This window comes from Streptopelia decaocto (assembly GCF_964273445.1).
Source record: "Streptopelia decaocto genome assembly, chromosome: 13".
In the NCBI taxonomy this organism is placed as follows: Eukaryota; Metazoa; Chordata; class Aves; order Columbiformes; family Columbidae; genus Streptopelia; species Streptopelia decaocto.
In genome coordinates this window covers 15,748,125-15,774,859 of record NC_138668.1, presented here as the reverse complement: position 1 = coordinate 15,774,859, position 26,735 = coordinate 15,748,125, and the positions used below count along the sequence as shown (strand labels likewise).

General features: G+C 43.1%; 1 protein-coding gene across 1 annotated transcript in view; it reads right to left on the bottom strand.

Moving 5' to 3' along the window:
* Positions 1–26,564, bottom strand: part of VPS35L (VPS35 endosomal protein sorting factor like) — a 56,619-nt gene extending 30,055 nt beyond the window's left edge. Inside the window, exons 1-20 of the mRNA XM_082064766.1 lie at positions 26,465–26,564; positions 21,907–22,006; positions 20,915–21,082; positions 20,421–20,543; positions 20,053–20,077; positions 18,949–19,025; positions 16,370–16,498; positions 12,793–12,877; positions 11,743–11,802; positions 9,120–9,216; positions 8,670–8,717; positions 7,971–8,064; positions 5,705–5,782; positions 5,216–5,338; positions 4,580–4,626; positions 2,969–3,080; positions 2,654–2,770; positions 2,280–2,333; positions 1,774–1,854; positions 425–487 (exon numbers count right to left, since the gene is read on the bottom strand). Of these exons, the coding sequence (XP_081920892.1) occupies positions 425–487; positions 1,774–1,854; positions 2,280–2,333; positions 2,654–2,770; positions 2,969–3,080; positions 4,580–4,626; positions 5,216–5,338; positions 5,705–5,782; positions 7,971–8,064; positions 8,670–8,717; positions 9,120–9,216; positions 11,743–11,802; positions 12,793–12,877; positions 16,370–16,498; positions 18,949–19,025; positions 20,053–20,077; positions 20,421–20,543; positions 20,915–21,082; positions 21,907–22,006; positions 26,465–26,481 (1,698 nt within the window). The 5' untranslated portion in view covers positions 26,482–26,564. The remainder of the gene's footprint in view (positions 1–424; positions 488–1,773; positions 1,855–2,279; positions 2,334–2,653; positions 2,771–2,968; positions 3,081–4,579; positions 4,627–5,215; positions 5,339–5,704; positions 5,783–7,970; positions 8,065–8,669; positions 8,718–9,119; positions 9,217–11,742; positions 11,803–12,792; positions 12,878–16,369; positions 16,499–18,948; positions 19,026–20,052; positions 20,078–20,420; positions 20,544–20,914; positions 21,083–21,906; positions 22,007–26,464) is intronic.
* Positions 26,565–26,735: the final 171 nt, after the last annotated feature.

Below are 26,735 nucleotides of genomic sequence, written 5' to 3'. Positions count from 1 at the left end.
ATACGTTCTGTACCACCTCAAGAATATAGCAAGGATAAGTTTTTCAGAATTATTTGGGTGATTTGTGAACAAGACTTGACCCCAGATCTACAGGGTGAGGTTTGAATTTCAGCTGGTTTCAGTACTCGGACACCTGCCCTGTTCTTCTTTCTGTCCCTCAGCCTCTGATCTCGCCAAGTTTCACTTGGTTTCAGCGCCAAACTTAAGCCCTAAAAGAGCACGTTAAGTAGATATCATAACATAGAAACAGCTACTACACCAACACACACAAATGGTGTTTTATCTTCCATTGATTGTCACCTATGGCATAGCAAGAAACAAACTTGGAGAATCTAACAGCCTAAATATTCAAGTGAGGTGAAATCTCTTGCAGAAGCAGCACAAAGGAGTTCTTCCTAAAAATGCATTAAACAGTATCACTTACCACTGAAAAAAGCAGAGAGAAGTCATGGATGTAGGTGATAACTTTCTGAATAATTGACTGCAGCTAAAGCAAAAAAAAAAAAAAGCAGGGGGGTTATTGTAATACAAGTTGAAAATTAAGACTGCCCACACCAGAGATGATTCTTCTCTGGTTATTCATAGAAAACTGGGCTGGAAGCCACTTCAAGCATCATCAACGGAATGTCTTTCCCCAGTGCAAGATCAGTTCCAGTTCTGCTGTTCCAAGAGGAGCTGCTCTGAAGACCATCATGGTCCACAGAACTATGAACAGAGGCTTTATTTGTACCTCAATTTTTAGAGTTAGGTAGATTTCTTCCACCTTACAGTCTGCATGTCTGCCAGCACTCCAGACTCAAAAAAACCCAAACAAACAAAAAACCCTGAAGCAGTTTGTTAAATCTTGTTTCGTAGGCACTTTAGCTACCTTCCAAGTAACCACAAAAACCACCTTCTAGAACCTCTTCCACTAACCCATATCTTACCTGATGTGCAGGATCAAAAACCAGTCACAATATTACATTGACACCTTATTTTGTGGTTTACTTTTGTCTCAACAGCCTGCCACGAGTGCTGGATTTCTCCAGCACAATGCCGCTGTTGATGTAGGAGTTAACTATTGCTGCTTCTGAACACATAAATCATTCTGGTTTAGCATTTCTCGGAACTGAAAGATTGATGGAAGAGGAAGAGGAAGAGGAAGAGGAAGAGGAAGAGGAAGAGGAAGAGGAAGAGGAAGAGGAAGAGGAAGAGGAAGAGGAAGAGGAAGAGGGCCCTGTCAGGCCTTGTCTGGCTTTGTCAGGCTCTTTTGAGCTGTGTCGATCTCTGTCAAGCCTTGTCGGGCTCTGTTGGGCCCTGTTGGGCCTTGTCAGGCTCTGTTTGGCTCTGTCGAGCCTTGTCAGGCCCTGCCAGGCTCTGTAGGGACTTGTCAGGCTCTGTCGGGCTCTGTCAAGCCTTTTCAAGCTCTCTCGGGGTTTGTCGGGCTCTGTTGAGCCTTGTCGCGCCCTGTCAAGCTCTGTCGGGCCCTGTCGGGCCTTGTCAGGCCCTGTCGGGCTCTGTCAGGCCTTGTCAGGCTCTTTCGGGCTCTGTCAGGCCTTGTCAGGCCCTGTCAAGCTGTGTTGGGCCTTGTCAGGCCCTGTCGAACGCTGAACTGAAAGACTGAAAAAAGCAGGTACAAATCACACCATTACACTGTTCCCAAAGGCTTGCCAAATTCTAGCCAGTGTTTTAGAGATATTTTGTGGTAAGAGACATCAGTAATGTTTAAGAATTAATTTCAGCTAAGAAAACACACATCAGATTTTTACAGACTTGGCAAAATAAATTCTTTACCTGTGGGTAAGCATCTTCAAATGCTCGATCAGGGGTCATGTGTTTGATAACATCGGCCAAAACTGTACTGACCTCTCGCTTCTGTGTAGCGAAAACATGAGGTTACACAGCACAATCATGAAATCAGCACATAAATCAAGTCACTGAAAACCAACCGGATAATTTATTTCCATTTGCCAAAGCATCGTCCTTCTGCAGAGCTCTATTTAAGCCAGGAACTTTAGCCATAGCTCCAGTAAATCCCTACTTAAACTGGTCCATCTGCCATTAAAATAAAAGGATACGAAATACACAGGGCTGGGGAGTGGTGAAGACTCCTTCAAACCTGCATCTTTTGTCCCTGTTTGTCTCTCATGAAAGGAAATACATTTTTTCATTCACTACTGAAAGCCCACACGCTTAAACTGAATAGTCATAGCTTTTCCATTTTTAAAATGAAACTGCTAATATAGTCACTTAGTCTGTATTAGAAAACACACCAGGGAAACAAAGTCATTTGTGCCTACCGTAAAATGTCTGCATGTGTACTCCACCCACACTTCAGCACAGTTGATGTAATCCTAGAAATACATATCTTATGATTACCAATATTTACAAGATGTTGTAAGTGCACTTGCAAAAATTACACTTAAACAAATTAACTCCTGTGGTGTGATTCATGCACTAATGACAAACCTCAGAAGCTGCTTATGTAGAATTACAATATGCTTCAGTAGAGCTCACAAAAGCTCATATAAAGATATTACTAGGTATCGTATTTTTTGGCAACCGCGTGTATCTATGAAAGGTAAGCATGCTAAGCATATGCTTACTGAACAACTGGCTACAATTCTGCGCTAAACACAGAATCAGTAGTGAAACAGAACAGACAATAATTCACCTGTGGGTTCTTCAGCTTTGTTATAACCTTCCAGGCTTCATTTAATATTTGAAGGCGATCATTTTCAGGAGGATCAGCCAGTGCCAAGTTTAATCCCAATGAGCAAAAGAGGAGATGCTGAAAGTTATGGACAAATTGTAAATTAAAAGCAGAAGATGCATGTTCTGCTCTAGCCAGGACACTATGCAGAAAGGTTTTTTTGATCAAACCACCTTTTATTTAAATGATGTGCAAGTTACAAAGGTGACTAAGAGTATAAAGAACTCTGACAGACAAGGAACAGGAATTGTTACAAATTAGGTACAAAAAAGTTACCTTGGGGAATCCAGATTCATCGCACTCTTTAATCATGCCAATAAAGTCCATCGATCTCGCAGCAATAAACTCCGCTCTGAACGCCGACATCACTGAATTCAACAGCAAAGCGCTATGAGAAACAGAACACAGATCAGCATGGGAACCCTGCTGTCCCTTCATTCACATTCATTGGAACTTCTCAGACTAACAACTGTCCGGCATCTATTCTAATTTCTTTTAAAAGGGCTAAAAGGAAGAAAAAACCCTCAGAGATCGAGCTTGCATTGTTGAGGGGTAATAGTGCATGAGCAAACCAAGATAACATGAAGCCATCAGATAAGGAAAAGGCAGGCCGCAGAACACTGTTTTGAAGCCATCATTTTACCAGAAGTTTATTAGAAAGATCAGATAAACCAGCAGATAAACCTCTCTCTTTGTAACTACAGTTGAGAGGGTACTTTGGCAGGGCAAATCACTACTGAAGTTTCTCCTCACTGAATTCAAACATATATGCATTGTAATAGTCAGATTTCTCACAGCTGCATTGTTAGGATTAAAATACATCCAACCAGTCATTATCATATGATAACTGGTAATGACACATTTAGATATTTATGATTAATCATTCAGACCCATATCTGTGTAATAATCAAGCCAAAGTTACCAATGGAAGCACAAACTCATTGTGTCACTGTAAAATACGGAGATGCGGGCTGGCGCTTTGCACCGCAATGGCTGCAACGTACTTCATGAAATATACTGAGATGAATTAAACATTTATATACTGATGCGTCTTGCTTTGTAATATTTTGACAGTCATGAGGAGACATAAAAACACAGAACTCCACTTTAAAAGAAAACTACTGTGCTTTATAGATCCGCTAAACCGGATCATTCAACTTCTCTATAAAAAAGACCTGTCCCCAAAACATTTCTTTAATAAAAACCCTCATTATACTCGCCATTTTGTCCTTCCTTAAAGAGCAAGCAGGCACAAAGAGGAGGCACCTAGCTCATCTTTACAATGAGAAATGCTAAAACGTGACTGAAAGATAAGTTCCACAAAACACATCAACATATATACAAAATAACTAATACAGCAGAGTACACGGATTGTTTTTACCCCTATTATACTCTCTGATAGCATAGCATCTTCACATCGCATTTTTAAAATGGCATTTGCTTGCGCTCCTCAGCTCAGTCACAGGGTGCTAATGCTGGCATTCCCCACATAAGTAATTAATGCATTTTAGCTCCTCGGCCGCTGCAGAACTGGCCTGTGCAAAGCTCATCAGAGAAAAAACGAGCTGCAAATCCCCCAGGAGGAAGCCTGGCCACCAACAAACCCACGGAGAACACCTTCTGTGTCTGCACCTTTGGCTTCGGAGCCAAAATGCAGCAACCAAGTTAAATTAATGAACTTTTACTCTACAAGTAATCTAGCATATTTTTCAAATTCTCATCTGGAAAAGAGATGTTCGTTATGATGATTTAGTAAGGTACTGGGAGAGCAAAAGCCACACTATACATCCCAAAAGCGTTTTCAAAAGGGGAGAGAGAACTCTATTACAGGGACCCACGGGTACACATGACAGACTCATATCTGCAGAGAATTAATGCAATACTTACTTGTTCCCCAATTTTTTGCATCTCTCCATCATCTCAGTGAGCAGAACCTGGAAGAATTATTTTTTCAAATTAGTGAGTAGAGACTCCACAAATATATTCTGCTTTATTTATTGTAGTGAAATCTACTAAAAGCTGTCTTAATTACCTACCCGATCCATCCCAATAATTCTGGTTTATCCTTTATTTATAAAACAAGAAAACAACCGTGTAGTACAACATAAGGCACATAGGCATTTGGATTTTATGGAAGACCCTTCAGCCATGGCGTTTCTCCACAGAATTCCTGTTTGCCAGGCAGGGCAGTTCCTGAACATCACTGAACGCAACAGGCGGCTGAGATTCAAACAGCCACAGGTTACTCCAATCATCTTTATGACACAAGAAACTATTGAATTCAGGAAACTGAGGTTAGCTAAAGGACAGCGAAAGCAAACAGGAACACTGCTGATGTATTTGAAGCTGTCTGGCGTGAGCTTTGTAGAAATGAATGTTCTTCCTGCAGAGAAGAGAAACAAGCAGGCGAATCCAGGCTCTTTATAATAATCTCCACACTCAGATATCTAAGTACTGACTGAGGGGTTTTTAACAGGCAAAATTAACCCTTCACCCCAGTCCTTCCTTACCACACTTACTTACTTCAGGAGCACGGTACGCAATGCACTGTAAAATCCAGTCTATAGCAGGAGAATAGAGAGTCAAATACAGAGGGAATTCCACACATTGTACTACCAGCTGATTCTGAACCGTATCCCCATGAATCTGTTGTAATAAAAGACAAGAACATGTCGCTGTGAAAATTTAATAAGAGCTACAATAAACTGCACACAGTTTGTGTATGAATGGAAACAAGAACAGACAAGATAACAAAGATACAGAGATATTCTGAAGCATTTCTTGCATACTGGGGAACAAATACCAAGCTCATAGCATTTATAATTAAAGTATGGAAACACGCTGAACAGTTTCAGCTTCTCAGAATGTACGTAAAACTTCCCAAACTATATCTGGGTACCCGAACATCCCTAAATCTCGATTCAAGAACTTCAGAGATTTTTAAAAGTACACAGTAGTTTGGTTAATGAGTGTCTTCATGTGATTTTGCAAATAAAACCCCTATTTGCTTACTTGTTTAAATGTTAGAAGAAAGTCAAAGAAATTTCTGTTCAGGCTTTCTTTGAGTTGCGGCGCCACTTCCATGCCAATCTGTAGTAAAAGAAAGAGAAAGATTTTATCTTCATCCATCACCTACGATTCTACTTGAAGACAAAAATGCATTTTCTGACAAAATGAAACAAGGATCCAAAAGGAAAATATGAACATGACTCCCGAGCACAGGCAATTCTTGCTGAGTTCGTCACAAAGTTGAAGCATCTCGCATGGTCATCTCTTAATATCACTTTTCTTTATATACCAGTTCCTTTCAAACCACGGGGCCAAAGAGAAATGCACCAACTTGCTCTGTCTCTGATTCCATGTGTTTATTCCCACATTTTACTACGCTGTGATTTATACAGATTCTACAGGTTTCCTATTCAAGAATTTATATTTTTAAAGATCTATTACATTATCTTCATGGTGGAAGTATTAATATTGTAATATTGTCGGTAGCTGGAATACAGAAGATTAAATGCTTTCCATTCCAATAAGCTTTCTTAATTTTAAACAAAAATCAGGATTTTAACAGCTAGTATTTTATTCCAAGAAAATTTTCACTATTTATTTCGGATGATCATCTTTGTGGACCAAAAGGAGCATGCTAAGATCTTACTACTTAATTGCAATTACTAGATTATTCAACCTAACAGCTCTATCATTATGCATCTCTTTTAGCTGTAACAGGACCAGTAAAAGGTGGATCGTGCATACAAACTGTTTCCCAAAAAACCTTCAGAAACCTTGCATTATGTAGCAGAAATGATCAGGCCATGACAAAAATGTTGGTATTACTCTGTTTCTAGACTCAAATGAACTAAGCAGCTGTCCTGGTTTTGCTAAAAACAAGTTTCTCTTTTAGTGATTTTGCCCGTCAGCTAAAGCTTCATATGAGCTGCATTTTCCTGGAGAACCAGATCCATGTTTTGGTAAACCTAGCAATGGAATGCAAACTTATTGATAAGCATGGATGGACATCTCGCGAGAGGGGCAGCGAGAAACAGGTGACCAAGAAACTGACCAACTGTGTATAACATCCCATTCACGTGAATACTTCATATAGAGTGGGAGATCACAAGGATCTCATCCCTTTTCCCTTTCCCTTTTCCCTTCTGTTTATGGCCGACATTAGGAGAGGACCTTGCGAGTCGTCCCTGCGAACTGAGGCCAGTGACAGACTGAATCCAGCTCCGGTTGGCTGCAGAGTCCAGTCCAGGACTTCGGGTGCCGGCTCTGCAGTTCCTGAGACTTTCAAGATTGGTTTTGTATATTTTGTATTATTTTCTCTATTCTTATTAGTAGCATTAGTAAAACATGGTTAATTTTTCCAACTCTCTTCTCTCTGTCCTTCTTTCCCTCCCAATCGCCTGTGCTGAGTGGGAAGGGGGAGAGGGAGGGGCAAGAGGGGGAAGTGGGGGGAAGAGGAGGTGAACAATACATCTGCCAGGGTTTGATTGTCACCCCGCAATCAAAACCCTTGACAGCAGCTCATCTATCAGAGCAAAGCAAAAGTCAGCAATGACTTGGAGATGCAGGAATTCATGCGGACATCCATGAATAGCTACACCAAAAGCATCCTGGGCAGTTTATTCAAACGTAACATATATATCAACACTGACCACACTCATATTTCACAGCTGGTTTCACCCAGGTATTGCTAACTAGCAGCCCTACCATTTTCCAATTACAGGCAAGATCTTTGCCACTCCTTCAAAAATGTATTTCACAAGATTTTTTTGCCACTGTTGGTGACTTTTGGAATCACTTTAGTGTCTCTTCTTTGGTAAGTTTATCTTGGCTGGGCTGCTGAGGATAAGAATGCAGCCAGAAAACATCCACTGTCCCAACTCTATTGAGCGGCTCTGCTGCCACATCCACCCCAGTGGGAGGAGGAGGGAGATCAACACACGGACAGCGCAGATATAACCGCGAAAAGCAGCACCCAGCAACCACACAACAGTCCAAACTCTCCTTCCACTGAGGTCCCTCACTTTCTGCCCTTCCTGATGATGAAAAACTGGCGTGAGCTGCCAAAAATAAAAAAGTATTTTTCCTTATTATGAACACTTAAAGAAAGAATCCCCATTATTAAAACAAAAGAGAAATCTCCCTTTTTTGGTTTGTTAGAAGGAATAGACAGGCTGCCGACTACTTCACACAAAACCAGTAGTTAAAAGAAGTTTTCTTTTAGTAGCAGAGCCGCAAGTCTCTGATACAGACGTGTCCAAACGTTGCCTACCCTGCACAGGTATGCTCTGGCATAGACCGCGACGAGTGGATCTCCGATTCCTCTAATCATAGCAGTCAACCGCGGGAGACATTCCGAAATCCCCCTGTGCAAAGGTTTCAGAAATGAAAATGACATTTAACAACTGATAACAGAATTATACCTCCCAGAGATAACTTCAGTTGTAGATTGACAATTGAGCGTGAGTTACAGAATCTCCTACCAAAATGTGAAGCACATTAGCACAAGATTTTATTTCAGAAGTAAAATTTTATGTGAATAGTAACACACAGCCTATATTTCAATGGCAGTATTTGCTGTTAGTGGTTCAGACAGGCAGGTTGGATGTTTGGCTTGTAAAAGACAAGCACAGACACAATCTCCATCTTTTTGCCATAATAATCTCAACAATGATGCTTCTCCCTCCACCATCTGTAGCCACTGGTTTTTAATTTGAAAACTCCTGATGTCACAATCATACGTGTATTTCACAACTGCAAGCACTATGGTATTCCAAGTTGTACCACAGTTCACCTTGAATTTATTCTATGGCATTCTCACCAGAAGCTCCAAAACCCCTCTGTACTGCTTTTCCTCAGACCTATGAAGACCCAACCCACCATTAACCATGAACTTGGGTGCTCAACTCCTAGAATTAAGTTTCTAAGCCTGCCCACTCACTTGTTTCCCACACTTAAGACGTACTCTTACATTTTGGACAGGAACTTATTGCACTTCAGTATTGCTGCTTCCACATAACTAAAATGAAACCAAGTTAAGGAACGAAACTAAGACGCGTGTAATTTCAAACTACAAAACCAAATTTATACACCAAATACACACTGAGCAAACTATTTCAAGGCCTTCTGTAATTAACCTTACTACACTTGGTTGATTTTTACTACTTAAGTACAATATTTTTGTTGTTTCCCAACTTCTCACACATCAGTTCTACTTTCTCACTGCCACGCTGCTCAGGGCCAGCCATTCAGCATTCAGTTTAGTAGGAAACACAACTCCAACTTAAAACATACAGTCTGAAACAAAGTCAATATAAGCATCAGGTTGCCGTGGGTTTTACTGAAATAAACATGTTAATTTCTTGACAAGCCTGTGAAACACCTGCAGACACACTCGGAGAGTCTCACTTGACAAGGATACAATCTGGGAATGAGTTCTCTGATGGAAGCAATCTTGAAAAACCAGTTTAAGCACGTTTCTTTAGCCGTATCGTTAACACAGTCTGGAGAAAAATTATCTGGCGAAAAAAAAAACCAACAACCTAGAAATGGTTACGTTCTTTCTGGAAACAAGTCATTTTCATTCTAGATTTAATGCTATACTCTCTTTCAACACGAAATTAAGCGCATCATAAGAAACAGTGGACAATATGTCTGATTCTCGGGTCTCTCCTGCAGCAGTAAGAGCTGATACAGACAGCGAGGGCAGTGACGAGAGCTTCCCTCTTGCATTAAGAAACATTTCAGAACTGGAAGTCAAGCATTCAAAGCTCATCTCAGAGCTGCTACTTGGAGATCTAACCTCTTCTTGAAAGCAGAAATTGTAAAAAAATATATAAATCTCTAACAAATGAATACATATAAGAGAGATTTCAGCACTCAGATTCTTTACTTTAAAAGGCTATTATAATTTTTGAAGAATATTATTTAAAACTATACTGCAAGAAGTAGGAAATATTAAACACTGACAGAACACTTGGTTTTGGATGTTGAACAGCGCAGCTCTGTCCTCGTGAGCTCTGGGACTGCTGGAGTCAGCGGCGGCAGGAGAAGGTGCCACCGCGGGTGGCACAGCCGGTTCTGAGGCCTGCACTGTGTCGGGTTCACTGCTCCCCTCCCCGGGACATGAGGCAAAACCAGCTCCCCAGATCTGCCCAGGGCTGAGGAAAGACAGCTGGGAAGGACGAGTCCCTCTCCTCTCAGTGATGCAGCTACACAAGAGGCTTCTGTGAATGTCCGCTGACAAATTCCTTGTGACACAGGCTTAAATACCAGTGCTCTGCTGTTCCTGCCCAGGAGGTGGGAAGATCCTGTTCCACAGGGAGTTTCACACAGAATCCCAGAGTGTCAGGGGTTGGAAGGGACCTGGAAAGCTCATCCAGTGCAATCCCCCCATGGAGCAGGAACACCCAGATGAGGTTACACAGGAAGGTGTCCAGGCGGGTTGCAATGTCTGCACAGAAGGAGACTCCACAACCCCCCTGGGCAGCCTGGGCCAGGCTCTGCCACCCTCACCGGGAAGAAGCTCCTTCTCACATTTAAGTGGAACCTCCTGTGTTCCAGTTTGAACCCATTGCCCCTTGTCCTGTCACTGGTTGTCACCCAGAAGAGCCTGGCTCCATCCTCCTGACACTCCCCCTTTCCATATTCACCCCCAGGAATGAGTCCCCCCTCAGTCTCCTCTTGTCCAGCTCCAGAGCCCCAGCTCCCTCAGCCTTTCCTCACACGGGAGATGCTCCACTCCCTCCAGCATCTTGGTGGCTGCGCTGGACTCTCTCCAGCAGTTCCCTGTCCTGCTGGAACTGAGGGGCCACAACTGGACACAAGATTCCAGGTGTGGTCTCCCCAGGGCAGAGCAGAGGGGCAGGAGAACCTCTCTGACCTACTGACCACCCCCTTCTAACCCACCCCAGGTACCATTGGCTTCCTGGCCACAAGGGCCCAGTGCTGGCTCATGGTCACCCTGCTGTCCCCAGGACCCCCAGGTCCCTTTCCCCTATGCTGCTCTCTAATAGGTCATTTCCCAACTTATACTGGAACCTGGGGTTGTTCCTGCCCAGATGCAAGACTGCAGCTACAGAAGCAGCTTCTGTGAATGTCCGCTGACAAACTTCTTGTGACACAGGTTTAAATACCAGTGCTCTGCTGTTCCTGCCCAGGAGGCGGGAAGCTCCTGTTCCACAGGGAGTTTCCCGCTTCCCAGAGCAGAGAAGCCACACCAGATGTTGACTGAGCACAGATGTTCATTCTCATCCAGGCCCACAGCAGCTCTGGTCCTACCTCATTCTGCTCGATTCCCCCAGGACGAGAGCGAATGTCGGGCCTGCAGTCCCAGGGCACAACCCAGCGCCCCCCAACCGGGGACAAGCCCCAGAACCGGACAGGAACTGTGTGCCTGCACAAACCTTTGTGAGAACAGCTTATCAGAGCTGCCACCACCACAGCTATTTTAAGTATTTTCTGTAAGTTTATTTCAAATTTAAATATTTGTTGGCTCAAATCCTCTGGATTTAACCGCAGCCGCATGGTACTGCTGCACTGCCAGCTAAAGTAAGAATATTTCATATTTCAAGGACATGCACTTAATACACTCTGAAATGCAATGAAAAGAGCATATTTCAATGGAATGTTTCGGTGCCTTCCTAAATAAGTACTTCAATATACATTCATACCATAAATGTCAAACTTTTACATTGTTTTAGAACTCCAACTGAAAAGGGGGCCCAAGTTAAAAAGATCGTACTGACTGCCTGCTCCTTCGTCCAAAATTCTTCCCCATCAACAGTTTCTAGTGTAGCAACAAAAACATCTGTTTACCAAAAACCGAGACTCTCAGCTTTGTCTGTATATGCTGCACAGTTAAAATGTAAACTTGCATAAACACTGTGGTGAAAGCTATAAGCAATGGAGTTTAGTCTGTTAAAACTATAAATTACTAGATTTTTTCATAAGGAATAGTGTAGCATGAGTCCTATTAAACCTTTCTCAAATCAGTTTGGACGTGATTTTTTCCAGAAGCACAGTAGAAACGAACACAAACTTACCCGGCAAAGAGACACGATTGTCCACGCACATTGACAGAATTCTTTCATACACTAGCTTCCCTGTTATAAAAATAAAAAAACAAATAACATTCATAACGAACGAACAAGCCGTAAACCACAAAATGTTGATTCAAAGGTTCCCTCTCTAAAATACATTGAAATCAGCTGGAAAACCTGCCCCAAACACTAACAATGTGCTGCCCTCTAGTGAGGCTGCATGTTCAGGGTGAATTCAGCACTTGCCGCGCTATAACCCATTTATTTCTCTGGCTCCGTCCCTCGCACAGCAGGAGCCCCCAGACCCGCTGGGGTCCTGTTCGTGCCCAGTCTGGATATTGTGTTGCCTTCAGCACTTTCAGTAAGTAGGAAAGAGCACAAACACCTGAAAAACAGCTGGATCTGTATCATACCATATCCTCCGAAACATCAAAATACTCTTCGACTTTGAATGCTGCCGTAAATCTTTTCCGTAACACGGCAGAAAACTATGAGAATCACATGAGGTGGATGACAATTTCATTTAAAGGATCATTTTAAACTAATTGAAATAGATTTAAAAATTCAGTGAACTACATTTTGATCACTTCATAGTCCCTATTCAGCTAAAAAAACCCTTGTATTCTTCAAACATAAACAGAATGAAGTATTTAGTCAAGAGGCTGCCAACCCCAAAATGTTTCCATAATAACGAGTGTGTTTTAAATTTTGAAATGCAGATATCATAATTTTCCCAAGGTTTTGTTCTAGATATTCACTAATACATAAAGCACAGACCTACAAAATGAAATATTTTTACTTTAAAGACTTCACTCATGAGAGTTTTTGAAAAACTAAGTATCACATTTATGTGATATGTATCACTATGTATAGTTTTGAAAAACTATGTATCACAGACTACTGGTGTCCAAATGGTCACGTTGGAAATACTCCATGTTAGAACTGAGAATCATTTGAGCACTTTTCAGACAAATGTGATGTTTTCTACATTACAAAAAATTAATTTTGTCTTATTAAATATTGTGTAGTGAGTCTAGGACATGAGGTACTTACCAAAAGTATCAAGGATATCTGTAATCAAAACAAATTTACTTGGATAAAACTGGATTACTGTTGTGTCTGAAAGCAGCTTAGAACACTAGAAGAAAAAACAAAAAACATTTTGAGAGGACAATGCAAGTTTGTGGTTTTACTCCAGACAGACTGGAACAGGTGGAAATAACCAACACAGACTATCCAGCAAAAAATGCCAAAGAATCTCCACATTACACACCATGGTACTCTCTAGATTGTTGAGGTTATTGTTCATTTCCAGCAGAGCCGGTCACAGACCTGTATTTTTGTTGCACAAGGTAATCTGCAATGCCGAATTTCAGCTGACCATGCAGATCACAGAATCACAGAATCGACTGGGTTGGAAAACACCTCGGAGATCATCAAGTCCAACCCTTGGTCCAACTCCAGTCCATTGACTAGATCATGGCGCTCAGTGCCATGTCCAATCTCAGTTTAAAAACCTCCAGGGCCGGTGAGTCCAGCACCTCCCTGGGCAGCCATTCCAATGCCTGACCACTCTCTGCACAGAATTGCTTTCTAATCTCCAGCCTCAACTTCCCCTGGCAGAGTTGAAGCCCATGGCCCCTTGTCCTATTGCTGATGCCTGGGAGAAGAGCCCAATCCCCACCTGGCTAGAACTGCCCTTCAGGTAGTTCTAGAGAGTGCTGAGCTCACCTCTGAGCCTCCTCTTCTCCAGACTAAACAACCCCAGATCTGTGCATTTGTTCAGACAACACCAAATCTCTCGCAGCAGAAGCACAAAAAGGCGCTTCTTTTCTACACCAACTTTCCAAAGGGCATTTTTCAGTTTCTCGCCATGTCTCTGAGCATCCATATCAAACCCAAAATGTGATGTAGACTAAAATAAGAAAGAATTTTAAAAGTTGAGCTGGTGAGCTCTCCACCAGGCCTTTGCGGCTCACAGAACCACTCAAATGTTTGGGAAGAAGCTGCCCCATAATGTCCCACCAGCACCCAGTGTGACCACCCACCAACACATTTGAAAACACATCGGCCCACTTAGCTCCAGTATCACTGAATTAAAAGTCCAGGTAGTAAACACGTCCACTTATGATATGCATTCAAAATACACGCTGAGGAATGAAGACATTTTTAAGGCATTTAATTAAGCTATACTTTGTTTTCCAAGATGGTGCAAAAACCACAGGCTGAACTGAAGGCAAAAATTTTGATGGGAGTTTATTCACAAAAAAATCAACTCCCACCTGAAGAAAACAGGCAGAGGAGTGACTGGGGAGAAAAATCCACATCCCCCCTGAGCCAAACACAGCCCTTGAGCACGAGTCTTCTCCAGTCTCTATCTGAAGACTGACAAGTACAGTGTTCACAGAACCCCAGAATGTCAGGGGTTGAAGGGACCTGGAAAGCTCATCCAGTGCAATCCCCCCATGGAGCAGGAACACCCAGATGAGGTTACACAGGAAGGTGTCCAGACGGGTTGCAATGTCTGCACAGAAGGAGACTCCACAACCCCCTGGGCAGCCTGGGCCAGGCTCTGCCACCCTCACCGCGAACAAGTTTCTTCTTCTCTGTGGCCTCTGTCCCTGCTCTCCTTCATCAGCAGACAGCGCTTCAATCTTGATGGGATAAAGTTCAAGTTTTCATGACATTCCAAAAATGCAGGAAGGAATCTGATACCCCACAAGCCCACTTTGTTCAAGCAAGAAAATCGTAACATTTGAATGTGCTTAAACGAGGGGCATGCTCAGGCTTTTTGCTTTATTGCTAAGGCAAGAACATCCACGACCAAACTTCCAACCAAAGCAGACTCTTCCCTACTTACGGTAAGTCAGTCACCTTCAAGTAAAGGTAATTTAGGAGCTGTTCAGGGTCTACACATCCTACCAACGCTTAATTACCACCCTTATTAGAGCTCACATACATAATCACCTTACTGCAGCTTACTCTAAGCTTGCTTAGCTTCTTCCATTTTGATGAATAAAGTCGCTCGCAAAAAAGGCACGTGAGGAATTCACGTGCTATTAATTCAGGCCCTGCCTTAATGACCGTAACTCCCCGGCACTTCAGCCCCTGTAAAACTCCTGCACAGAGCATGACGGCTGCATCCCCAGGTGCCAACTTGTGCCTTTGGGTTTTGTAATTACATCTTGGGTCATTTTCATCATTAGTTCTTAAGATAATTCTAGCGTTCAAATGATACAATACATACATCATCACAGCTTGTTGCCATGAAACCTGCTCATTTCTTAAAATTGTGTTATTTACTAGGAAGAATCACAACAAGGAAAGTTCAGTCAGGTTTCTACCCTCTGTTGCTTTATAAGTATAGAATTATTATTAGCTACTTATAGTCTTCTTCATGCATTTTTTAATTCAGGTTAATTACCCAAACACCCATTTAACTCTTTTCAATTAGTGATGAGCATCTGCAGCACGAAGTTTAAGTGCAAAGGGAACACCACATAGACAATACTTTAAGAGAGACAAAAATAGTCACTTTTGATACCACCTTCCTATAAGGAAGCACTGAATCCCATCTTAGAAACTTCATTATTTCACAATAATTTGTGAAATCATTTGTAACAGAATATATGAAGGTATTAGTGCATAGATTATCACTGCGTATCAGACACTATATATACACATATTAATGCATTGTAAATACAGTATGTCCATATCCCTTTTCTTCTCATCCAAAGACTTTTAATGTTGTATTCTCTTTCACTAAAATATTCACACTTCATAATGCTACATATCGATTTTTCTTTAAATAATAGTGCTGATTTCATAGTATTACAATAGAACATTAGTCACCCTGGGTCACATATAATTTTTTAAAATCATTTATGTTTATTTCCTTTATTGTCTTTACCACAATTTAAGCTGAAATTACTACAGTTTTCACAAGAGTATCCAGCATGACAAAGAAAAAACAAACCCTGACTTTCTATAACCCCACTCGATGACTATTAGCATTACATCAGTTCTAGTGCTTTGAAGGATGTCATTATCTCCTCTGGCCTTTTTGCACAGCCAAGCCAAACAAAAGAGCACCTGATTGCCCTATTTCCCCTGCGCCCCTCAGAGCCGCAGGCAAGTTTGAAAACACAAAACCCACATACACACACTTCAAAAAATCCCCAGTTGTTTCCTGTAGCTTGCGAGGGTCCTAAATCAGATTATTCAATAGTCAGTCTGGATGGGGAAAATATGATGTTCAAAAAGTCATTCTGGTATTACTTGGGGTGGGGGGAAGCGACTAGAAGGGAAAGGAGAGGGAAGGAAAGCACTGATACCACTGTGTGTTATTTATTCTAACTACCCCTAACGAGGTAAAATTTCCACATCTGTCATCGGGCCACTCTCTTTAATGAGAATTCCATCCCACATGCCCTAGTCAAAATCGATACATAACTACCGAGTTGAAAGTCCAACTGTTGTCAGACATCATAAAACTCTGAAAGAAATGTGTTTCAGTGAAGAACAGATGAAAATAATTGGAAAATAATAGAAACCATTTGTTCCCTAAGAAAGCAATCGGACAAGCCGCACCACCAAACTCGCCGGTTCTGTACAAAAACGTACAACTGACCTGGATGACTATTTTCAGAGCTTTCACCTTCTGATCAGAGGACCAAGCATCCTTTAAAGACTGGTTCAGTTCTTCAATTCGGTTCATGTAATCCTGCTGAGTCAAATTCAACAGCTCCTTTTGTGAGCCCTGGCAAGAAAACACAAGCCTATTAAGACCAGAGGGAGGGAAGGAAGGAGCGTGTCATTATTATAGAGCCAAATCGCTCCAGGGGAAGAAGAAACCCCACAAAACCTACTACAGAACTCCCTAATTCTCCCCTTCTCACCTTTTGGGGATCAATATGGCAGGTGTTTGGCACAGGAGTGTGTCACAGCTGCCTTGGTTTTCAAGAGACATGCTGGTTGTCTGTGAAGTCAGAAATGCCGGACTATTTCAGCAGGATCTACTCGGGTATCATTAGTGCACTAACGCTGTCACGGAGGCCCCCCGAGGTTAGTTAAAGAGACAACAGGGTCCAAAACAACTTGTATTAAACCGGTGAGAAACAGGGTTTAGCACTCCAAAAGTGACTTGAATACAGGTTCGGATATCGGTTGAGGAAAATTATTAAGGGGCAGCAACTAATACAACAGGAGGTGCACAGAGTGCACGCACGTGGCTTCACCAGAACAATGCCGGAGCCGCCCTGAGTCCGGGCAGAGTCCACACGGCATGAACACGGTGTGGGGTTATTGTAAAGGGACACACGGACTCGTATTGAGTACGGAAAGTGTACACTCGCGATTCTGCGAGGGGAAATTTATAATACACTCGCAATCCTGCGACGAGAAATACATGTGCAAATGTGCACGGAATATTACACGTGCTTATGTGAAAACACGGGAGGAAAATACACTCGCGATTCTGCGAGGATTAATTTGTACACGTGCTCATATTGAGCACGGAAAGTATGCGTGCAAATGTGCACAGAAAGTATAAATACACGTGTAAATGTGCACGGAAAGTATAAATACACGTGCAAATGTGCACGGAAAGCAGATACACTCGCAATCCCGCGAGGGTTAATGTTACTCCCCCCGTGGCGCAAGGCAAGCGGAGTCTCCATCCCGGGGGCCGTGGCTCCTGGCAGCAGCGGCTCAGCTCGTGCTCCAAGAGACCCGCGCAAGGGGCGGAGTCTCCACGGGAATCCCGTTTTTATAGCCTGATCAGATCTGACTGTGGGCATTCCAGAAGCTTCTCTGCACCCCCACCCTGGCTGTGGGTGCCCCTGAAGCCTCCAAACATCCCCCACACTGGCCGTGGGCGCCCAGCGGCTCCTGGCACCTCTGCGCTCCCTTCTCCTGACGGCCCTGGCCAGGGGCTCTGGGGCCAAACAAAAGCAGCTGTCAGGCTCAGACAGCAGAGAGAGGGAGATGTGTCTGCTCCTTCCATAGCGAAGGAGGGAGGGGGACAGAGGGGGGTTTGCATTCCACCACAAACGCTATACATGAGCAGATTAGTACCTATGCAGGAGCAGCATCAGAATGAAACGTTTTGCCAGCAAATTTGTTGACAGCAAGAAATACTTGGCTGCGTTTCGCCCTCAGTAAGGAAATCAAACTCTATTAGTTTCGTGCTCAGTACCAGAGCATTCCTGTGATGTGTCTTCACAAAGATCTCACAGACCTTATAAAAGATTACATGTAAAAAATAAACTAGTCAAACACTGAAAGCAGAAGTAATTGTTTAAGCTTTAGAACCAAACTGACACAAGAAGAAAGTGACTAAAAATGCGTTTAGAAAAATCAGGAGGTGGTTCTGGAGTAGTCTTCAGTAGAAGTACGAGTGACATGAAAAACTACCTTCAGGACCAGTTTTAATGAGTTTATTAATCTGCATTATAGAGCAGATTTTGTAATATCTGAGAGTCTAGAAGCAACCATCACTACAAGCAATCGCAGATGAAGAGAGAAAATGCAAATGCAATTACACTTTCACAAAAAGTTACATATTTCCTTATGATAAAGTGTCCTAACAGAATCCAATCCTTTATTTGTGACATCCCGCCTTGAGAACTGTGCTGGTTCAGGCAACCTGACGTTAGTTAAGAGGCAGGGGTTTCAAAACAACATGACCCAAACCAATTCTAGAAGTACGAGGCAGGTTCAGGTCTTAGGAAAGTACGTTATGGCACATCTCATCTTTGCACAGTAAATACTGCAGGTTGAGAGATAACTTGAGTCCTCAGTATTTCTATCAAGCACCTAAGTGTTCACTGTAATGAAGCGCAGGTGGACAGTACGCAGCTTCTGCAATGGGGGCAAAGAAAATTATCAGATATTAAGATTATCAGGCTCCCTAAAGTTTTATAGCAGCTGCAGAGCCTACACAGTACCAAGGCACATCAGCACTGGTAGAGGAGGTGAATTTTTGAATCACAGTTTCTAGCACTACAAAAATATTAATCTGCCTGAATTCTATAACAAAAAGGATTGAAACTGCTAGAGAAGTCCCATGTAAAGTATATATTTATCTAAATACTACATAAGCACGTGCAGCATCACAACCTTCCTAAAAGGTTTCATAAAAGATTTTTATTTCACATATTTATTTCGTTTTTAAAATGATAATGTAATTGGAGCAGAAAACTTTCTCACCTCTTCCAGATCGTCCAGTTCTTCTAACCTTGTCCTCACTTTTTCAGAAACTGCTGAACCAGTAGTTGCAGCTTTTCCTGTAAAGAATTCTGTGTTCAGTTTCTTTAACATTTAAACACTTGGATTTCTAAAGGGCAACAAACCCAAAGAAGCTTGACAGACTCAGAATGCTCATCAGCTGCCAGGACAGAAGCGCTTTGATTCATTTGGTGACTGTTCCTGAAGATACATGTTTAAATGCACCTACAGTTCATTCACTTTGTATAGAAAATTACAACTAAGCAAAACTGAATATAAATGGATTTTCTTGCAAGTTTTGCTGGTAAGGAAAGAACCACTGGATGGAACCATAGGACAATTAAGGTTAGAAAAGCCCTCCAGAGGTCTGTGTCCAACTCTCCCCCTCAAAGCAGATCCAAGTTGGGAGTTACAGGGTTATATCCCGTTAATTTAACAGTATCTAAGGACAGAAATGTCACGCTCTCCCTGGACATCCTGCTTCAGTGCTTGACCATTCTCATTCCAAAAAAGTTTTTGCAGAAGCTGAAATGCTGCATGTTTAGTCACATATAAACATTCTGGTTTACTGTGCAATCAGCTATAACTATTAGCCCAGATTTGCTTTGCTAGAAAACACAATAAAATATTTCGCATTTGGTTCTTTTTTGAACAGTTGGCACGCAGTTGAAATAATTTCACTTTCATGTAAAGAGAATAACTGAACAAGTTCCCAAGGGCCCTGTTTGCTTTCCCTTGCAGCAAGCACAAGAGTTGATAAACACGATCCTCAAAACACCATTGCTCACTGCAAATGGAAAAAGGCTTCAGGCTCCACTGGAAGGCACTGAATTCCATTTCCTTCCACAATACACAATCGCGAATTCATCAGCCTACAGGAATACAAGACAAGGCGGCTAGAGGGTTTGTTTTCAATAATTATTTGAAGTAAAAATCCGGCAGAAGTCTTATTCACAAAAAAACATAGATCCAAGCGTATCTCAGAATGGGGAAGCCAGGAAAACACATTGCAACTGCTCCTGACCACAAACCTGTCGCTGCACCTGACCTCAAGCAAAATCTCTTACCATTAAAGAAACTGCTCACCTTTTTCAGATCCCATGTACAGATTCTGTGAAGAAACAGCAAAAGAAGACTTTTAGAAAGCTTCCAAGAACGCACAGGGTAATCACACTGCTAATTACACCTCTAATCATTTAAAAAATAGACATAAGAGCAGAAGTTATTTGTATTGTTACAAAAAGACAAAGTGATGGTTTCTATGAATCAACAGAATTTGGACTTGGTTCCAAAACAATAATTATAAGTGAGAGCTTGAGGCACAGCGTTCTGCAACATTAAACCTGAAATTTAGAGGAGCAGTATTTACTCATTGCGTGATTACAAAACAGCAACCTCCAAAATCCATTAAGTATCTAGTCCAAATACATGAAACTAGAGAAGCTGCCACTTACAATAGAGAGCTTCTCTGTTGTTGTGTATCTAGCGAGGATTTCACCACGTTTGCTTGACCACGGTTCAAAGTCACTTCCCACTGCTGAGTTATCATCTTTATCCCGTTTCTTTCGGGTACCATCCTACAAGGAGAAAACAGTCAATAGCTAAATACAAATCTGAAAAAAAAGAGGCGGCTGATAAAGGTCAACTTCACGTTCCGAGTGCTAGCTGATCCTTTCCAAAGTTACAATATTTTTTAAAAATCATATTTAAATATGTCAACATAAACCACATCAAAATAAGTAAATTAAAAAGAATACATAATTCTATTAATGCAGTATATTTCCTATTTGTATTAACCTCCTAACTGGTCAGACAAATATATCCTATTCAGGGCTGGCTCTGTGGTTCTGGGATTTTGGGGGGGTTGTTTTCTTTGGTTGGTTGGTTGTTGTTTTGGTGTTGGTTTGTTTTACTATGATTTAGTTGAGCAAACTGCCCCCAGCGTTACCGTGGTAGCAGCAGTAGTCACAGGATCTGCAGCTGCTGCAAATAATGACAAAGGGTCGCTACCATCCAATACACTGCTCAGCGGATCCATCACCGAACTGGAGGAAGAGGAGGAGGTAGATGAAGTACTTCCTTTCCGGTTCATTTTCTTGGTCTTGGACTCAGTAACCTGAAAGAAAAGTTCAAAACTGTTAAACAAAAAGGCCTTCTCTTCCCCCTATTTTCTTTAGTAAATCTTCGAAGTATGTGCTACATAAATCGTGCTGTTGCAATGAAAGCAAGAACCAACCAACCAAACTCTTTTTTCCTTCCAAATCTAGGTCTACAGAACAGTAAGAATTTCTTTTTAGCACCCTCATCTATTTTATTGTTTCTCTCCTCCAACCTCTTTCTTCCTATTTGGTTTCCTCTGCCAGACTCATCTTCACTTTTCTTGTCCGATACTGGAGCCTGTGCCATCAAACCCACTCTTGGGGCCTCTGTCTCATCTCCCCGCTGCTCATTTATCATTCATTAGTGTTCGACGCTCATCTCTCCGATCCTGGATTCTTTATGTACAACCACGTTTTTAAAAGCCTCTCATACATTAAAGAAACGATAAATGTTTTAAAGCATACAGCTGACTGGAAGTTAACCCAAACCCAAATCTTACATCAAGCAATTACGTAGGTTATTTGTAATGCAACTATTTGATTTTAAACGTATCTATTATTCAACATTTAATGCAATAAAAAAACCCCACAAGTTGGACTGCTATTTTTGTCAGAAGGAGACTGTTCTTGACACATAACAGCACCAGCAAATTTCTGTAAAGGGGAAACAGAATAAAACTTGATGCCTCTAAAATAAGAGGCCACCAACATAGAAAGTAACTTCACTGGTATCACCACGAGCTTCGAAGCTCCTTTTAATTTTAAAGGAACAGAAGTAAAAAGAGAAACAAAGTCAGTTTTAATCCACGTTCATTTTCCAAAAGCTCAAAAAGAAACTCACTGTAATGGGTTTTAGTGGATGGTAATCGCCAAAATCCAAGGGTACAGCTTCCAGTTTGCACACTTCAGCTTCTGAAACATAGTTTCTGGATCTTGCGTGCCTTCAATAGCAAGAGTAAAAGGAAAGTCTATATGCATATAAATAATAACGTACTTATGATCAGAGAAACATATCCTATGTCTATATAGATGCAAGCATATTTACACAAAGAAATACACATTGAAAAATAAGTCAATGCAAAGATCAAAACTTCTCTACAACTAAGAGTGAAGAAATTTGACAGTCAGCCATTCGGCTGCATTCTGTCCCTAGAGCTGGATTCTCTGCCCTTCCATCGGACACCACCAGGACAGCTTAACCCAGCATCTGCATGTGTGTGCTGGACATTTTCAAACACCTCTTTGAAAGTGAAGAGTCAGAGTGGAGCAAAAAGATAAATATGAAAACACGAGGGAAGAAATCAAAGCGATCGCGCACGGTGCAACGAGGGACCGCTCGGATTAACTCGTGTCGCTGCGAGCTCTTCCCTGAGAGATCTACTGCCGTCTGCTCACTGTGCGCACAATAAAAGTTGCACAAGTGAAATTAAAATAAGAAAATCTATCAGTGCTCATAGGCCTGAACTGTGGATAAGTCCTTGTAGAAAAGCCTTGCCTCACCAATTAAAATTAAATATGCCATTAAGTGAAACAAATCACAAAAATGTATGTATTTCAGGTTTTATTTTTAATCTGATATTAAGAGAGAACTGTGAGAATGATGGACTCCAACTCTAATTAAAAAAAAAGACTTCATTCCAGAAAAGAGCATAATAAAACTGTTTGAGTAAAACAACGTTGCCACTGTGAATGAACAGGAACATACGCTAATTTGTCCATCACAGTTCGAGGATGCTGCTCGTTTACAAAACCATTCATCCTGGTTTTAACTGCTCAAATATAGATACAAATTCATCTTTTAAAGACTTTAAAGCACATTTGACAACGTAGGAAGGCCAAAAGAGGGGAATTAAAATTTTCCTAACTAGCATCAGATGACAAATTTCAAGAGACTTCAAGAGTTACAAACGCTTTATGTCTCTGACAACACATCAATATATGAAATTAATCCCTTTTAACTGTATGGAGTGGTAGGAATGGTTAAACAGGAACATGTCTGAGACGTGCAGAGCAGGTAAATGTTCTCCTGGTTCACGCAGGATCCCGAGAACGTTTATAGCACACACCAAGGCCCCAGCTGAAGGAGAAAAACCCGTGGGTACAGAAAGGTTTCTTTAATTGGACTCCTAATGAAAACAAACAGCATATGAGACACATCTTTCCCACATAAACTAACCCAAACTAATTCCACTCCTACTCAGAAACTTAACTCATTAGTAAGAATTCAGCAGTGCCAAGCAGCCAGCTCTCCTATAGATCGTACATCCCCCCAAAAACAAGGTTCATTTAAAAAAAAAATTAAGAATAAGTCTTATTTACAGCTGTGCTACTCCAAGAAGAAGCTTTGACATTTAATGAGACACAGCAGAGCAAGAGTCCAGTGAAATCCATCTGCTTATTCCTTTTGTTTTCTCGATCTCCAGCTCCTTTCCTTTATACACGAATAGTCTCTCTAATCTACTGCTATCCCCCAATTCAACGATTCTCCTTGCCCACTTGCTTCATGGGTTAGTTAGCATCTGGATTAAAAATCTTTCAAACCCCTTCTGGCCACCTGATTTTAACATTTCTCTTACTCTCCTACAGTTCTGTCAGTGTTTCCCTACATCCCTTCACAGCTATTTCCACACCAAGTGGTCGCTGGCACAGCGCTCCAGCCAAACTCAGCCCTTCTCCAGGGCAAGTACGCACGTCAAATACACGCGTGGGGATGAAGAAGAGCTGTGCACTCTGCAAATGGGGCTTTTAAAAGTACACCTACAATGTGGCTATTCAAGGGATAAGTAAGCTTGTAACACAGCTAATATAGGGACAAGTTCAAGCACGTTCTGCCGTTCTGTTCCGCTTGCTCTGCAGGGACAGATGTGACAGATGTGACATCCCCTGCTCAGCAGCAGCACCTTCCAAGAGGAAAGAGAAATAAGTATCAGGCCAAGCCAGGGCTTCATCATTCATGCAAGGGACGCTCCTGCCTGCAGGTGCCACTTTAACAGCAGAATTCCATAGGAAACGATCATCTTGCCAATACTCAGGCAGGATCGCTCAGCAAAGCAGATTTCCTTGATGATTTTGCAAAAGCGGGTGTCCTACCTAACAGCAAGCACACAGAACAGGGCAAAAGCCCCTGCTTGTATCATCCTAATCCTGGCTGCAAATTCCCTCCCCTGCTCCGCATTGGTTGGGACAGGACTCACCGACCACCCGACGCTTCCCAGAGGTCCTGCCTCAGTTTACCTCTCTCACAACTCCAATTCTAACAATGCTCCCCTTATTTATGATTTCTGGTTTAGGTCTGGTTTCTTGGCTCTCTGGCTAACCCTCCCCCCAGCTTAACCTTTAACCACAAGAATCAGTTTGCATTTCGCAATTAGTGCAAACAGGCTTTGTTTCCCATTCCAGGTCTGATAGCTGATGGCCCTCAGTCCCCCCAGCTGGGGTCAGGCCTCAGATCCACAGCTGGGAAAACAACATTCCTCCTTCAATGGCTCCGTACAACTTCCACCTTTTTCCACACACAAGCATCGCTGCAGTTGCCATCACTCTGTGCCTCTTCATTTCTCCAAGGCCACTTCTACATCAGTAGCACCAGGCTATTTATTAGACTGCTATCTCATTGCTGCCTCACATAAAAATTCATTGTCAGCATCCCTACCACGCTGCTTTGTGGCTGCAGTCCTCAGGTTTTCATTAGATTTTGGTACTACTTGAAATTCAGAAGTTGCAGCCACATTTATTCCCTTCTGTGCCTGCAAAGTCACGGACCACGTTTGGAGATTACATTGAAATCGCTGAACTTGAAGTATCAACAGTTCCAACAGGCAACTAGTGAGCCATTTTGCACACTCGGATTTCCTTAGCTACATAAATTCAAGTTTTAAAGTATTTCATGCCTGAGTTAATTTCTTTTAAAAAGTATAGCTCCCATGGTCGTTTTTTTTACGAAACATCAACTGTTTTCATTAATGATGAAACTCTTAAATCCACAAATTATTTACACTTTAGTTTGCTCACACATCAATAACATGAAAAAGTGAGACAGATGCTTTTCAGTGGGATAATGCATACATATATATTATGTATAGTGAAAACTTTTTAGCAACCTAATGCTTGAATAGCTGCATATTACTTTGTTTCACTCCACATGAGGTTTGATTTCTAGTTTGCTCAGGGCTATAACCCATCAGTCACATAAGAGCCTGGAAGTTGGATAAATTCGGTATGCTAAAAAAACACTGGCCTCAGGAGACCAAGCCCTCCAAAACCAGAAAATCAGCTCATCTGTAAACAAGGACAAGTCTGGAGAAAAATGAATTATGAACATATTTTGCTTTGCTCTGTCAGAGCAAGCACCTATTTTATCCTTCCCTTCCCTAACAAATATCAGCCTGTACATCGCTCCCTGTCCTGCGCAGCCTCCTCAGCCGCACACCAGGTTTTTCTGGAGAAATAGTGCACGTCACTTTGAGCTGAACTCTGCTCTGCTGTCTGTAACGTGTAAACACCATGTCTACTCCTAAAGAACCCATGAGAGACAACTAACAGAAGCTAAACTGTGCTGGTAAACCCAAATTCACGGTACAAAACTTTCACAGAATCCCAGAGTGTCAGGGGTTGAAGGGCCCTGGAAAGCTCATCCCGTGCAACCCCCCCATGGAGCAGGAACACCCAGATGAGGTTACACAGGAAGGTGTCCAGGCGGGTTGCAATGTCTGCACAGAAGGAGACTCCACAACCCCCCTGGGCAGCCTGGGCCAGGCTCTGCCACCCTCACCGGGAACAAGTTTCTTCTCATCTTTCAGTGGAACCTCCTGTGTTCCAGTTTATATCCATAATAACCCACGACCGTGCCCGGCGAGGCCTGAGGGAGGAGCCGCAGCGCCCCCGCGCGGCCCAGCCGGGCCCTCGGAACGGGACACGGGAAACACGAACCCCAGCAAAGGCCTCCGGTGCCGGGCCGGGACACACACCGCCCAGGGGCTCTGACACCGCCCCGCACCCCGGGCAGCCAAAACCACCGAGCGATAAACCTGATCTTCGGATTTCCCCAGCGAGAGGCGGCGAACCGCGCCCCCGCTCCCTCCCGCCGCTCACCGAGGTTCCAGCCGCTCATGCCGAGCGGCCCCGAGCCCGCAGGAAGCAGCCCCGGGGGGACGAGACTGCCCCAGCCCCGCAGCCCTCGCTCGCCAGGGCCGCCTCCCCCGCGGCCACGCTCGGGCGGTCCCCGAGCCGCCCCCGCCTCAGCGCCGCGGCCCCGGCCTGCGGGAGGCGCCGAGCATGGCGGCTGCCCCCTCACAGGGCGCGACAGCCCGCAGCCCCGCAGAGCCCGCAGCCGGCCTTGCCCTCCCCCGGCTCAGCCCCCGGCCCGGCACAGAGGCGGGCAGAGCCTCCCGCAGCCTCACCAGGGGAACGCGGCCATCTTTGCCGCCCGTCATGTGGCGCCGCGCCGGGCAGCGCCTTCCGCCGCCATTTCCCGCCCCGCCCCGGGCAGCGCCTCAGAGCGGGCGGCGGCCGCGGTGCGGGCCTGGGGTGGGAGCGTGTGAGACACTGCTGGGGGACGCTCGGGGACGGGTTTGAACCCATTGCCCCTTGTCCTGTCACTGGTTGTCACCAGAAGAGCCTGGCTCCATCCTCCTGACACTCCCCCTTTCCATATTGATCCCCGTGAATGAG